The 15,111-nt window shown below is 42.7% G+C and overlaps 1 protein-coding gene across 3 annotated transcripts in view; it reads left to right on the top strand.

Annotated features, from left to right (window-relative positions):
* The first annotated feature begins 2,329 nt into the window (after nt 1-2,329).
* TXLNG (taxilin gamma) overlaps nt 2,330-15,111 on the top strand; it is a 64,372-nt gene continuing 51,590 nt past the window's right edge. For 2 of the 3 annotated variants that reach the window (XR_013444634.1, XM_078064349.1), the window contains exon 1: nt 2,333-2,498. Coding sequence is in view for 2 of the 3 variants with exons in the window: in XM_078064349.1 (XP_077920475.1) it covers nt 2,397-2,498 (102 nt within the window). In the remaining variant the exon portion in view is untranslated. Of the gene's footprint in view, nt 2,499-15,111 lie in introns of all 3 variants that reach the window. The other variant, XM_078064350.1, reaches the window with a different exon arrangement.

Genomic DNA, 15,111 nt, shown 5'->3' with positions numbered 1-15,111 from the left:
TCCTTCTAAATATCTCTTTATAAACAAACGGGCAATTCTATATAAATGGCTTCTTTTTATTGAAGTGTCATTGACCCACAATGTTACATCAGTTTCAGGTGTACAACAGAGTGGTTTGACAACAACACTATACGGTATGCTGTGCTCACCACAAGTGTAGCTCCCATCTGTCCCCATATGAGGCTATTACAGTATCATTGACTATAGTCCCTATGCTGTACCTTTTATCTCTGTGACTTATTAATTCCATGACTGGAAGCCTTTATCTCCCACTCTCCTTCACCCCTTTTGTCCATCCCCTAACCCCTCCCAAATGGATTTTTATTTTTTATTTTTTTAATTTATTTTTATTTTTTTAAGATTTTATTTGTTTATTTGAGACAGAATGAAATAGAGAGAGAGCATGAGGGGGGGAGGGTCAGAGGGAGAAGCAGACTCCCTGCTGAGCAGGGAGCCCGATGCGGGACTCGATCCCGGGACTCCAGGATCATGACCCGAGCCGAAGGCAGTCGCTTAACCAACTGCACCACCCAGGTGCCCCGATTTTTTTTTTTTTTTAAGTAGGCTCTACACCCAACATGGGACTTGAATTCACAACCCAGAGACCAAGAGTCACATGCTCTACCGACTGAGCCAGGCAGGTGCCCCTGGAATTTTTTCTTTTAAAGCTCACCATGCTATGTATGTTTTCTAGGTCAAATTAAAACAATGTTTATCATTCTTAGTAATTGCATGGTGTTCAGTTGTGCCATTATTTAACTACTGTGCATTTTGACACTCAGCTCCCTGAACAGGTTAGAAAAAGCATTACCCCTACATTTATTATGCATCTTGCTGGGAATTTTACCTTTAAGAAGGTGAAGCATGGGGCACCTGGGTGGCTCAGTTGGTTGGGCAGCTGCCTTCAGCTCAGGTCATGATCCCAGGGTCCCGGAATCAAGCCCCACATTGGGCTCCCGCTCAGCGAGGAGTCTGCTTCTCCTTCTGACCCTCCCCGCTCTTGTATTCTCTCTCTCAAATAAATGAATAAAATCTTAAAAAAAAAAAACAGGTGAGGCATGGTGGCTGAGACCATCAACTTTATATAGAATCTGGCTATGGGTTCATTATCTACTGCTCTAGTTTTGAAATCTCAAAGCTGGACTGAGGTGTGCTGCCCATGAGATAAAATACTGGTACTTTCCCCAAATTTACAGAAATAATTAAAATTGATAGATGGAATTTCCACAATATTGAAATTTACTCTCATGTATATTATTACATTTTTAGCATCTGCTACCACTGTCTTGTATTCAACTTTAATAAAAAATGGTAAAGAATTCACGCAAAATTTCATAATGAGTTATTTAATATATCAGAATTTCATGAGGGTCCGTGACTTTCAGAGGCTCGTCATTAGAGATCTGGTTCCATCAGATGGAAACGGAATATTCCTGAGCAAAACTGTACCCCCCGCCCCAATCCTGTCAAGAAAAAAGAAATCGATTCAGCAAACCTAATTTGTTTTAAAATTTCAGTAACGAGGAAACACTACATCAAAAACTAATGATGTAATGTATGGTGATTAACATAACATAATAAAAAAAAATAAAATTTCAGCAACGAAAGGACTAGCGGAGAAAACAGGATACATTCAACATGTATTAAGCGCCGACTAAGCGTGGAGAGCTGTGCTAGAAGACCAGGCGGTTCAGCCAAGGTGAATAGGACGCAGCCCCCACCCCGCAGGAGCTCAGGACAGGTAAAATGGTGCTGAGAGCTCTAGGGGATGATTAGGACTCGGGACAGGTGTCCCAGCCAGAAATTCTGAAAGCCATTACATCTCTGCCGCCTTGAAAGTCATGATTTCCCCTTATCCCTAATCATTTGGGCTCAATTCCGAAGAGGAGCAACAGAAACAAAAACACAACATGTCCCCACTCCTGCTCCCTCCCAAACACTGGAATATTTCTAAACTTTTCCCTCAGGATAATTAAGAGTACCTTCCGGTACTGGTACATCGCTTCCAGAAAACTACAAGTCCCAATAGGCTGCACGCGCAACCCAGGGGACACTCCCCGTTTCAGAACGCCGCCTTACGCTCCAATCCTGAGCTGGGCCGGTGAGCCGTGGCCGCGCAGCCTGCTGGGACTTGTGGTCCGCTTCAGATTTCTTTTTCCCTGTCTGCGCAGACTCGCGCGGCCTGTGTTCGCCCTTCGGCCCCGCAGAAGCCCAGCCCAGACTTCAATGTTCCCCACCCACATCCCGCTCCATCCCCTCGGGGGCCAACCTCCTCCGGTCACGTGGGAAGCCGTTCATGCAGCGATTGGCCGTGGGCGTTCAGGGGCGGGGCGCGGGGGCCCTGAAAGGTTCCGTGCCCCTTGTCGGGCCGCTTGTTTGGCTGCTGCCGTCACCTCATGGCGACGCGGGTAGAGGAGGCAGCGCGGGGAAGAGGCGGCGGCGCCGAAGAGGCTATTGAGGCCGGACGGGGCGGACGGCGACGCAGCCCGCGGCAAAAGGTCAGTCTGGGAGGCGTCCGCGTTGTTGTACGGCCGGGGGAATGCCCAGGCGAGATTTTTCGGGGTACACATCTTCACTCTCTCCGGTTACCTTTAGCCACGGGACGAACATCCGGCCTTTTTCCTTCCCGGGGGTGACGACAGTGGGAGCAGGTGGGGGAGGATTTGGGACTGGGATCGATGGGGTAGGAGGGAGCGAAGGTTGGGGTTTTGGGGCGCGCGGCAGAGGTGGGGAGAGGGCAGGGGGCGCAGCCTGGTGTGAGGGGGAAGGGGTGCGAGGCGGGGGCGCGCCAGGTGTGACAGCCACGTGCGGCCGGCGCCGAGGAACCCCGGGCGCCAGGTGTTCCTTCTCCTAGCCCCCACCCTCGGCGTGCTCTCCGTGCTCTCCGTGCTCCCGGTGCTCTCCGTGCTTCCAGTGCCCCCGGCGCCGGGCGCCGCCGTCGGAGGGCTGCCTGGGTCAGGGGCTGGCCCTGCTCTTGCCGGGCAGGTGCGCAGGGCGCGCTGCGGGGTGCGCCCGGGCGGCGCGGGCGAGGCTGTTGCGCAGTAAGATAACCGCGCGGGAGCCGGGGTTGCACTGCGCCCCCCTTCCCCCGCCCCCCTGCGCTCCCCGCCACTGCGCGGGCGGGCGAACGCCGCGGGGCTGGAGGGGCCGTTCGGCTCCCGGGCCCCAGGGCTCGTCTCTGGGCACCACTGGCCTGGCTACACGTGGGACCGGCGATGGGAAGACGATGCTGGTGCACTTGGGTCCCGCAGGGTTGGGGGCAGCATCGCATGATAGCCGGTCTTCCCATTTAGCCCTCCCTCCCCTTTCTTGCTTTCTTTATTTACCCTCCTTTCCTTTCTTTTTTTTGGGTGAGCGGAAACTTGAGCGCCTCCCCCACCCTGGCCTTTGGTCTCTCTCAATCTGGGAGACAGGCTGGACCGTTCCCCTTGCCTTACTTGACTCACGTCAAGGAGTTTTCAATGTCTCCCTGGATACAGGAAAATCGAGACCTTCAGAATGGGAGAATTCCACTTGTTCTGGAGTCAGTGGGTGGAGTTCGAAAAAGATTGCACAACAAATGGGGTACAGGGCTTTCAGGGCCCAGGAATGGAAATCCGCGGGGAAAGGCGCTGGAAAGGTGGAAACCCCGTCTCTTTTTCCTTACAGTGGAACTTACTGAAACGTTCAACTTGTTGGACGGCCTGCTTGATCACTCCGCTATTTAATATTACTTAATTATGCATTTGAATACTCTCAAAAATCACTCCTGTGTGAAATTACGAAATAATATTTTTCTTACGAGATTTATGAGCTTGAAAAAGGAGAACAAAGGTTTGGTTTACATCCGAGCAAAGTGTCAAGAATTGGCTTTTAGGGGCTTTTTTTTTTTTTTTTTTAGATTTTACTTATTTATTTGACAGAGACACAGCGAGAGGGGGAACACAAGCAGGGGGAGTGGGAGAGGGAGAAGCAGGCCCCCTGCGGAGCAGGGAGCTAGGGGCCTGTTTCTAAGGTCGGGTATTTTCATATCTCCCTGCATAAGGGTGTTACTACTACTCAGTTACCTCTCTTTCTTTCTTTGTACTCTAAAATAAAGATCCAGTACTTGAAGGACTGAAAAAGAAGCTGTGGACCGAATGTACTCTAGAGTTTCAAAACTGTCACTTTGGACACTTATTTATTCCCTGAGGGTGGGGAGCCAATCTCAGTGTTTGATTTCATAGATCCCCCAGGGGAGGACTCTGATAGAAAGCCATTGCAGTTGAGGATATAAGTTCCCATTTATGTCACTAGGATAAGGACCAAAAGTCTGAATTAGGAACTGAGGTTTAATCAACTAGCATTTTAAACGACTGAGATAAGAGGTAATGACCCTTTGAGGCAGCACTCTGGGTAACAGCTGGATATGAATAGTCATATGTGTCTGTACTGTCTCATTTTTGTTTTATCTCCTGTACCTTTTTTCTTTGCTCATGTTTTTCTGGGCATCTTTTTTCCTTTTGATTTTCAATTGACTATGACCTGGAATTGAAATACATGGTTAAATATTAGTTTTTGAATTTTCATTTAAAAAAAATTGGGTGACTATCTTGTGTCTGCAAAACTCACTTATTTCTTTATGACCCCTAATTTTTTTATTTCCTCTGGGTTACCAACTTGAAAGAATATTCCTAATTCTAACTTGACTTGTACTGTATTTTTTCAGGAAGCAGAAATGATGTTTAACTAATTGGAATGTTTTGAAAATATTGAGGGAATTAAAGAAGAGTGACTGTTTAGTCACTGACTTAAAGGGAAAAACAACTGGAGATGGGCTTTATTGGCTCCTAATTGTTTGAACCATCTACTTAGTCATTCTTCGCCAGCTCAGTTAATTGTGGCATTGTTTCATAACTACATCCATTTGAATGGTCTCTTAAGGTAACTCCTTTCTTCTAAGGTTAATATTATAGTACATTTCTTTTTTTATTTTTAAGATTTTATTTATTTATTAGAGAGAGCACATGAGCAGGGGGAAGGGTAGAGGGAGAAGCAGACTCCCTGCTGAGCAAGGAGCCCAACGCGGGGCTCGATCCCAGGACCCCGGGATCACGACCTGAGCCGAAGGCAGATGCTTAACCGACTGAGCCCTTTTAGTACATTTCTAAGGGTCTCTTGAATTGTCTAAAACTGTGCTGATATGATAGCCACTAGCTGCATGTGGCTGTTTAAATGTTAATTGAAATTAAATAAGGGGCGCCTTGGTGGCTCAGTCAGTTAAGCGTCTGCCTTCGGCTGGGGACTGAGCCCCACATCAGGCTTCCCCGCTCAGCCCTTCTGCCCTCTGCCCTTCACCCTACTTCTGCTCTCTCTAGCTCTCTCTCTCTCTTTCTCTCTCTCTCAAATAAATAAATAAAATCTTAAAAAAATAATAAATAAAAATAAACATTCCATTCTCTCTCATACTAGCCACATTTCAAGTGTTCAGTAGCCAAGGTGGCTAGTGGCTACTGTGTTAGAGAAGATCCAAAATATTTCCATCATTGCATAAAATTCTGTTGGACAACATTGGTCTAAAAGGATGGGATATACATTGTCAGGTATTCCAGGCATTTTTTAGAACACCAAGGTCATGGGGCGCCTGGGTGGCTCAGTCGTTAGGCGTCTGCCTTCGGCTCAGGTCATGATCCCAGGGTCCTGGGATCCAGCCCCACATCGGGTGCCCCGCTCAGCAAGGAGCCTGCTTCTCCCTCTCCCTCTGCCTGCCGCTCCCTCTGCTTGTGCTCTCTCCCTCTCTCTCTGTCAAATAAATAAATAAAATCTTAAAAAAAAAAGAACAAAAAAAAGGTCATTACTCTGTAAATTTCTGTGTAGAGTTTGTTTTAGGAGATTGAATTTTTTTAAAAATTAATAGACACTGGTTTTTGAGCAGTTTTAGGTTACAGAAAAATTGAGCATCAATTACAGAGTTCCCATATATTCCCTCACACACATCGTTTCTCCTATTATTTACATCTTCCATTAGTGTGGTGCATTTGTTAGAATTGATGAGCCAGTATTGATACATTGCCATTAACAAAAGTCCGTAATTTGCATTGGGGTTCATTCTTGGTGTTGTACATTTTAAGAGTTCTGACAAATGTATAGTGACCTGCATCCACCATTACAGTATCCTACGGAATAGTTTTCACTGCCCTGAAAATCCCCTATTTATCCCTCCTTCCATTCCCCTGAACCTTTGGTAGCCACTGATCTTTTTACTATCTGTATTGTTTTGCCTTTTCCAGAATGTCTAAGGTAGGTTTGTTTTGGTTTTTAATAATAGATTTTTGATGGGGAATGTTAAAAATGATTGAACCTACTGTTAAACTTATTTATAGGGGCGCCTGGGTGGCTCAGTCTCAGTTGGGCGTCTGCCTTCGGCTCGGGTCATGATCACCAGGTCCTGGGATGGAATCCCATATTGGGCTCCCTGCTCAGCGGGGAGCCTGCTTCTCCCTCTCCTACTCTCCCTTGCTCGTGCTCTCTCTCTTGCTATCTCTGTCGCTATCTCTGTCTCTCAAATAAATAAACTCTTAAAAAAAAAAACAACTTATTTTTAGGTCAGTAAACCATTTGGAAGGATAAAGATATGTAACCAAGGCTCAGATTAACAAAATCTTACATTTACATCGCGCCCCATAATTTTTACAGCATATTTGCACTTTTGTTGACTATTTTTTATTTTTTAAAAGATTTTATTTATCTGACAGAGAGAGAGACACAGAGAGAGGGAACACAAGCAGGGGGAGTGGGGGAGGGAGAAGCAGGCCTCCTGCTGAGCAGGGGACCCGATGCGGGGCTGGATCCCAGGACCCTGGGATGGTGACCTGAGCCAAAGGTGAGCCGCCCAGGTGCCCTTTTGTTAACTCTTTAGCATCACTGGATGCTATGGAGAAGTCTGGAGGAACTATCATTGCCCTCATTTACAGATGACAAACTGCTCAGCAAGGTCAAGTGATTTGCCCAAGGGGTGAAGCCAAGTCTAAAAACCAATACCCTTTCATCTAGACTATGGTAATAAGTAGTATACTAGTGGGTGAATAGTATGGATTTTGGAGTCAAGACTCTTGGCTCTCTGCCACTTACTTTACTAGCTGTGCAACCTTGGGTGAGTTTCTCAATCTTTCTGAGCCTCAGTTGCATCATCTGTAAAGTGGCGATGATGCTAACACCTACCACATAGGATTGTTGTGAAGAATAAGAGTTGATGAGAAGCGTTCAGCACAGTGCCAGGCATGTAGAATTTTACTTGATCTGGTAGGGAGAATATATGAAAGATCCATTTCTCTTGCTTTTAGGGTGCTATTAATTTTGTAGATCTATCTACCAAGCCTTTGTAGTTTTCTCTCTTCCCAGAATCTCTCTATGATAGGTAAAATGAGAAGTCCAGTCAGGGTGTGGCAAGAGTATGGGGTAGGAAGAAACCATTTCATTATCTTGTTTTTCTCCCCATTTGTGGATTTGAATCTCCACTCTTGGGCACGGAGACTAAATAATAAAGTGACCTTCTCTTTACAACATTGTTGTCTATTTTCAAACTTTGGTCAATTTCATTTTCAAGGGGAACCAAAGAGGCAAAGCAGTAATGAGAGTAGACCAGATATAGCACATTCCTTTAGTAATTCCATGTTTTTAGATCATAATATGCCATATTTATATGCTATATTACTGGAAGGTGGTTTGTATGTTATATGTGTCATTTATATTGTTTTTGACTAGAGAAGTGTTTTTTTTTTTTTTAAGATTTTATTTATTTGACAGAGAGAGACACAGCGAGAGAGGGAACACAAGCAGGGGGAGTGGGAGAGGGAGAAGCAGGCTTCCCGCCTAGCAGGGGGCCTGACACGGGGCTCGATCCCAGGACCCTGGGATCATGACCTGAGCTGAAGGCAGATGCTTAACGGCTGAGCCACCCAGGCGCCTGTAGAGAAGTGGTTTTTCTTTTTTTTTTTTTTTTTTGTTTGTCTTTGTGTTGTTTTGTTTTTGTTTTTAAGTAGGCTCCATGTCCAGCGTGGAACCCAAAGTGGGACTTGAACTCACGACCCTGAGATCAAGACCTGAGCTGATAGGAAGAGTTGGACACTTAACTGACTGAGCCACCCAGGCGCCCCAAGAAGTTTTTTTTTTTGGTAACTGAAGTATAGTTGACACGTAAGGTTACATTAGTTTTGGGTATACAACATAGTGATTCAACAAGTCTATACAATATGGTGAATTATGCATTTACCACAAGTGTAGCTACCACCTGTCACCATATAGTGCTGTTACAATACCTTTGACTATATTCCCTGTGCTATACCTTTTATTCCTGTGACTTATTCATTCTATAACTGGAAGCCTGTACCTGTCACTCCCCTTCACCCATTTTGCCCATCCTCCCACCACCTTCCCCTCTGACAGCCATCAGTTCTCTGTATTTATGGGTCTGTTTGTTCTTTTTGTTTGTTTATTTGTTTTGGTTTTTTTTTTTTTTTTAAAAGATTTCTATTTATTTGAGAGAGAGAGAATGAGAGAGAGCACATGAGAGGGGTTAGGGTCACAGAGAGAAGCAGACTCCCCGCCGAGCAGGGAGCCCGATGCGGGACTCGATCCAGGGACTCCAGGATCATGACCTGAGCCGAAGGCAGTCGCTTAACCAACTGAGCCACCCAGGCGCCCCTATTTGTTTTGTTTTTTTAAGATTCCACATACAAATGAAGTCATGGTATTTGTCTTTCTCTGACTTTTCTTACCATAGTGCCCTCTAGGTCCATCCAGTTGACTAGAGAAGTTTTATGTAGGAATGTATATGTCAAATCTAGATGCCATAAAACCAGGTGTGTGTGATTTGCTTGTGTATGGGATTCTTTACAGAAGGATTCACTATAATAGATTTTTTAATAATATGCTGTTCACATTTTACACTTTACAGAGAGCTCTCTTTCAAAGGAAAGAAATTTGAGACCTCTCTGTTTCCTGCAATGTGCTAGGCACTTAAAATGTGCTTCCATTCTAATATCTACTTACCTTTGCAGAGTAGGTGATCTTCCCAGGTGGATAGATACGACATCTGAGTCTCAGTCAAATAACAGAAAACTTGCTTAAATAACATAGCTCAGAGTTGATGAAGTTGGCCTAGAGTTGATACATAATTGTGCAACCGATGTACCCTACTGCATGGACAGTTTCTGCTTACCTAGCAAATTTTAATCTAATATCCCAAAGAAATTCCTTTGCCTTTTCCTCCCCTACTCTCCCCCTTCCCCCTCCTTCAGTTCCTTTTGGTTTGGTTCTAATCTGCTTATCAGTAACTTTTAGTTAATATAACAGATGTGACAGTATTTTAAATGTATAAAATAATGTACAAGTTTAATATAGTATTCATTAACACTGAGAATTAGCTATGTTTAAATTTTTCCCAAGTGGAGCATTTCCAGAAGAAAATAAAAATGGGTCAGGTGACCCTTTAAGGATTTGAACCCTGAGAGTATATTTTTATGATTCAATTCATTTCCTAGTTGAAACTCTCTTGGTACTTAGAACTACTTAAATTTTATTACTTGATGGAAAAGACATATAAAATAACCAGTGTTGTCCTCCTGTGCTATCAAAATAATTTCCTTAGCATTTATTGCTCAGGGTGTTGATTTGCATTCTGTGTTACACTTCCAAAATATCCCCCAGAACGACCCCCATTCTCCCCAATTTCACACTCTGTAGTCTGCCATAAGTAATACTGCTAAACCAGCACTTCTCCACTTTTTTTCTTTCCCTACTTTCAGAAAGGTCAGTGTAGAATGGTTTGGCAAGGAAGATGTGCCAGTAGCTTAGAAGCACATTTTGCTAAGTGTTTTATGATTTGGGCCATATTAAAAGTGAGAATGTAGGCATTTTGCATAATTTGCAAATGCATCCTTATTCAGATATTATTATAACAGTTTTGCATGCTACAGTTTATATTGATTATATCTAATCTTACAACTCTAGAAGGTAGATAATGTGTATCCCTAGTTTACAGATAAGGAAACTGAGAGGTTGATCTCCCTCATGGCTGCATAGGAGGCAGTAAGTGGTATGTTTGAAGGTCAGACTTTTTGGGTTCCAAAAGTTGTCACCCATGTGCCATATGTCTTGTGCTCTCTTAACACATTTCTTGAGAATAGTGAATAAAAACATGCTCCTTGTTGAATGTAAGCTAAACTCGGTGGTGGGTCAAAAGAGTAATCATTTTTTGTTAAATGAAAAGAAATTGTGAAGGGTGGGTTGGATCACTGGGGTTATAGAAAAGCTATTATGATCTGGGAAGTTTTGAGGGGAATTTGGACCCTTACAGGTTTCATTCCTTTTGTTTCACTGAGGCTTTACGTCAACTTTAAGGTAAATGATTTAGGAGGTATGCTGTACTTTAACTCTCTGCAAAAGCACCTCCAAGTGTAATTTGTAAAAACCTGTCTTAAAGTCCACACAGCACAGTGTTAACAAAGAGCTAAAGTGGTCTGGGTAAGTAGGACAAGGAAAAAGAGAAAGCTTGATGTTCAGAGGTACATCATGGTTGGTCCACGTGGAGCTGGTGAAGTGTGACTTCATAAAATTGGGACGGGTTGTTCCATTTAGGTAACCCATAAAAGTAGAAGACCACTTTACATCTTTTTTTTTTTTTTTTTAAAGATTTTATTTATTTATTTGACAGAGAGAGAGACCACGAGAGAGGGAACACAAGCAGGGGGAGTGGGAGAGGGAGAAGCAGGCCTCCCACCGAGCAGGGGGCCTGATGCGGGACTTGATTCCGGGACCCTGGGATCATGACCTGAGCCGAAGGCAGTCACTTAACGACTGAGCCACCCAGGCACCCTGAAGACCATTTTACATCTCAAGAGTCTGTGGCTTGAAGATACTAATTGTGTGACCCAGGCCCTGCCCCTCTGCAAAATAGGTCAGGCCCAAGCATATTTCAGCAGCTTTGGGCATTGAAATTTTGGGGTTTCCTGATATTTTTGCTGCCTAGATAGGTGTTTAGGCTAATGCTGCAGGTATCTTTCAGTTTGCAGATTATCATTGAATTACAGTTTTAGAGCTAGAAATGATTCTGCAAATCATGGAGTCCAGCACCCTTTATTTTTATAAAATAGTCATAGAAATTAAATGCGAAATCTAATGCCATCATCCTTGTTTTAAAAGGCAAATGATGTGCATAGTCTAATACAGATGTTAGCACCTACCACAGATGTTAGTAGTGTCTACTTACTACTACAAGAGAGATCATAAGGCTAAAGAAACTGAGTCCCAACTAGACCTTTTCCGGACCTCTTTGCTCATTTCTTGGCTTCTTCACCAGTGGGGGAAATCTGGTTCCCTCATCCTAACTTCAGTGCTGGTTTCCCTCTTTTTTTCTCATTTACCTATTAATGCCTCTGTGTGCTCCCGTGCTCAAAACATATTGCAACAGATCGTTGGCAGCCTTTTGCTGCCAAAAGTTAGGAGTTGGGACAACTCCTAGAACTTATTGCCTCCAGTTTATATCCCTCCTCAGAACTCTGTCATTGCTCTGGTTTTACTCATGTATTAATTTATGTTTTTGGTTAACAGCTTTATTGAGGTATAATTCACATACCATACAATTCATCCACTTAAAGTGTACAGTTCAGTGGTTTTTAGTGTACTCACAGAGTTTTGTGACCACCACCACATTTATTTTTAACATAACCTTGGAAGAACGTATTCTCTGGAATGATACAGAGAAAGCTAAGAATTCAGTCTCTGCTTTCCAAGCCCTTATGTTCATGACCGAGGACAAACTACTTTAAATTATATCAGTGAGACTGTTTGTTCATCATTCCTGCCTATAAGGTAGTTCTGAGGATTAAATGAGGAAGTATATCAAGTACTGTTGGAGAGGCTTCTGAATGAACCAGAGGAAATGGCACTTCTGGCTCCCTGTCTTTGTACTTGGTACCAGGGCTGTATTCCCTAGAGATGGATCTGCTTGGTTAAGGGTACCGAGATAAGGAACCCTCTCAGACCATGGTTTGAGTGTGTTGGCCTTCTAGTCTCTCTATTCCTGTTCCACCACAACCAGGACAGCAGTTCTGAAACATTTTGGTTTCAGGATCTTTTTGCATAATTTTTAACTATGTTTTTGTTTTTGTGGGTTATATCTAATATTTCCCATATTAGAAATTAAAACAAATTTTAAATTATCATTCATTTAAAATGAACTCATATTGTACTAATTATCTATTGCCGTGTAACAAATCACCCCAAAACTTAGTGCTTGAAACAACATTTATGATCTTACTCTTTCTATAGGTCAGGAATCTGGGTGTGGCTTAGTTGGGTTCTCTGCTTCAGGGTCTCATGGACTGCAGTCATCTGAAGGCTTGATGGGGATGGATCCACTTCCTAGCTCACTCATGTGATTATCGGCAGGATTCAATTCCTTATGAGCTGTTGGCTCCAAGGGTGCCCTTGGTTCCTTGCTACATGGGCCTTTCCATAGGCATCTCACAACATAGCTGCTGGCTTCATCAGAATGAGCAAGACTGTCAGCAGAAGAGAGAAGGAAGTTGCATTCTTTTGTCACATGACCATAGAGGAGACAGCTCCTCACTTTTGCCAGATTCTCTCTTCATTAGAAGTCAGTCACTAGGTCTAGCCTGCATTCAAGGGGAGGGGATTATACAAGGTTGTGAATACCAGGAGGATCACTGGGGTCATTGGGGCCATGTCAGAAGCTGCCTGCCACATATCAGCATAATGGTTTTTGAAAATTAAATACTGATTTTCCAAAATAACAGACTCCTAAATACAGAGAACAAACTGGTGGTTGCCACAGGGGAGATGGGTGGGGGAATGGGTGAAATAAATGAAGGGAATTTAAAAAAAAGTCAAGATGTCTTGATTTTTTTTTTTTAAGTGAGAAGAAGAGTGGCATTATTTTATGTTTTTGCAGGTTTCTTTAATGAATGGCTTAATAGACAGCTGAATTCTCAAACCTGCTTCTGGATTCAGTTGATGACAATATGCCATTGTGGTTGAAGTATACAAAGACAGTCTGGCCTTACACATGTATGTAGTTGGAGCAGGGAGGAGTGTTTTAATAGCTTTTTTAGACAGTTGTGGAAATTCTTTGATATTACACCAAAACTTGGCAAGTAGTAGTTCTTGCAGGTTAGTTGCCAATGTGGGATCTGAAACTTTACTGAACTTTTAGTACTGTCATATTAAAATCTAATGGTCTGTTTTGCACTTTGAATGGATGTTCTTTTCCCCATGCATCATTTTGTAATATCATCTGTTAGTCACTTGGAAAGTATTGGTTTACCAAATTGCATCGATCTTCCAAATGTTGACACATTTTGCTATATAATATCAAAATAATGTTAGTATCACTACTGATGTCATCAGGAGAGTTTTTTTTTTAACAATATTATTAGTTCAGGTGTACAGCATAGTGATTTAACAATTCTTTACATTACTCAGTGCTTACTACTGTAAGTATAGTCTCCATATATCACCATACAGTGTTATTATATTATTCACTATAGTTCCTATGTTGTACAGAAAAGTCCTAAGTATTGGGAAGCTCTCAAACTCGTGGTAGCAGATAGTTTTAAAAAAATTCTAAATTTTGCTTAAAAACTCAAATTTTATCATTGGCAACAAATACTATCTGTTGTTTGCCTTGAAGTAACAGGCTCACTTCACTATATATATATATATATATATATATTTTTTTTTTTTTTTTTTTTTTTTTTCTTTTTTAATTTGACAGAGACAGCAAGAGAGGGAACACAAGCAGGGGGAGTAGGAGAGGGGGAAGCAGGCTTCCCACGGAGCAGGGAGCCCGATGCGGGGCTTGATCCCAGGACCCTGGGATCATGACCCGAGCCGAAGGCAGACGCTTAACGACTGAGCCACCCAGGCGCCCCTTCACTGTATATATTTTGGAGAATACGTTTGCCAAATACCCAGGTCTGAAGTCTGAATAAGTCTGGTTGGGCTTGTAGTTCAAACAGCTGCATTAGTGGTTTTCTTTACCATCCCATCACACTTTGGTGTGCAGCAGAAGTGCTTTATGTGTACTTTCTATGTCTTCTCACAGTTAAAAAGATGTAGACTCATTGGTTGAGATTTAATAAAAATTTGTAATTTTATTGCTTCCTCAAGGGCATTTTTAAGTAAAAATGCCCCCTCCCCCTCCATTTAGAGTACATGGTGGTGAAGAAAACCATGACTTAGAGTTTGGTGCCCCTGCCTTGATTTCTTTACTGCTTTTGTACCATTAGTGCAAGTGTTAACACCAAAAGACCAATAATATCTCTGTATTATTATGAAAATAATGTTTGAGGTTGCAGACTATCTGGAAGGGTCCACAGGGACCATACTTTGAGAACCACTGCCCCTGAGTTTTCTCAGAAGTGGGCTCTGCTTTCCCAATTGTTTTCCTGTTTTGTTTTGTTTTTTTCCCAAGACCATTCTGTCAGAAGAGAATAGGTTTATTTTTCCTGGCCCTATTCCTAAACCTTGTTCTAGGAATGTGGAATCCCAATTATTACTGACTCAACTGCTTTATCTTGTTAATGGAGCAATTCAGTAATCCTAGCAACCAGAATATTTTTACATTTAATTCCTAATGGCCAGTATAAAGTTAGGTTTTATTTGCTAAAGGCTTGAAGAACATTCTAAACCAAAGTACGTTCATCGTGATTCTTTCGTGTGTGTGTGGGGGGGGGTAAAATATGCATAACATAAAGTTTACCATTTTAACCCTTTTCGGGCGTTCAGTGGCATTAATTACATCAATTACATTAACAGTATTGTGCAAACAACACAATCATCCATTTCCAGAACTTTTTCATCTTCCCAAACTGAAACTCTACTCCATTCCCCCTTGCCCTGAGCCCCTGGCAACTATTATTCTATTTTCTCTATGTATTTGACTGTTGTTGGTACTTCTATAAATGGAATCATACAGTGTTTGTCTTTTTGTGTCTGGCTTTTTTCACTTAACATATATATTTTTTTAAGTTTATTTTTTTTAAAGACTTTTGAAGATGTATTTTTTTTTAAGATTTTATTTATTTTAGAGCATGAGCAGGGTTGGAAGCGGGGAGGAGCAGAGGGAGAGGA

Source organism: Halichoerus grypus, chromosome X (genome assembly GCF_964656455.1).
Source record: "Halichoerus grypus chromosome X, mHalGry1.hap1.1, whole genome shotgun sequence".
Taxonomy (NCBI): Eukaryota; Metazoa; Chordata; class Mammalia; order Carnivora; family Phocidae; genus Halichoerus; species Halichoerus grypus.
The sequence above is the reverse complement of the archived record's forward strand: the minus strand, read 5'-3'. Positions and strand labels throughout refer to the sequence as shown.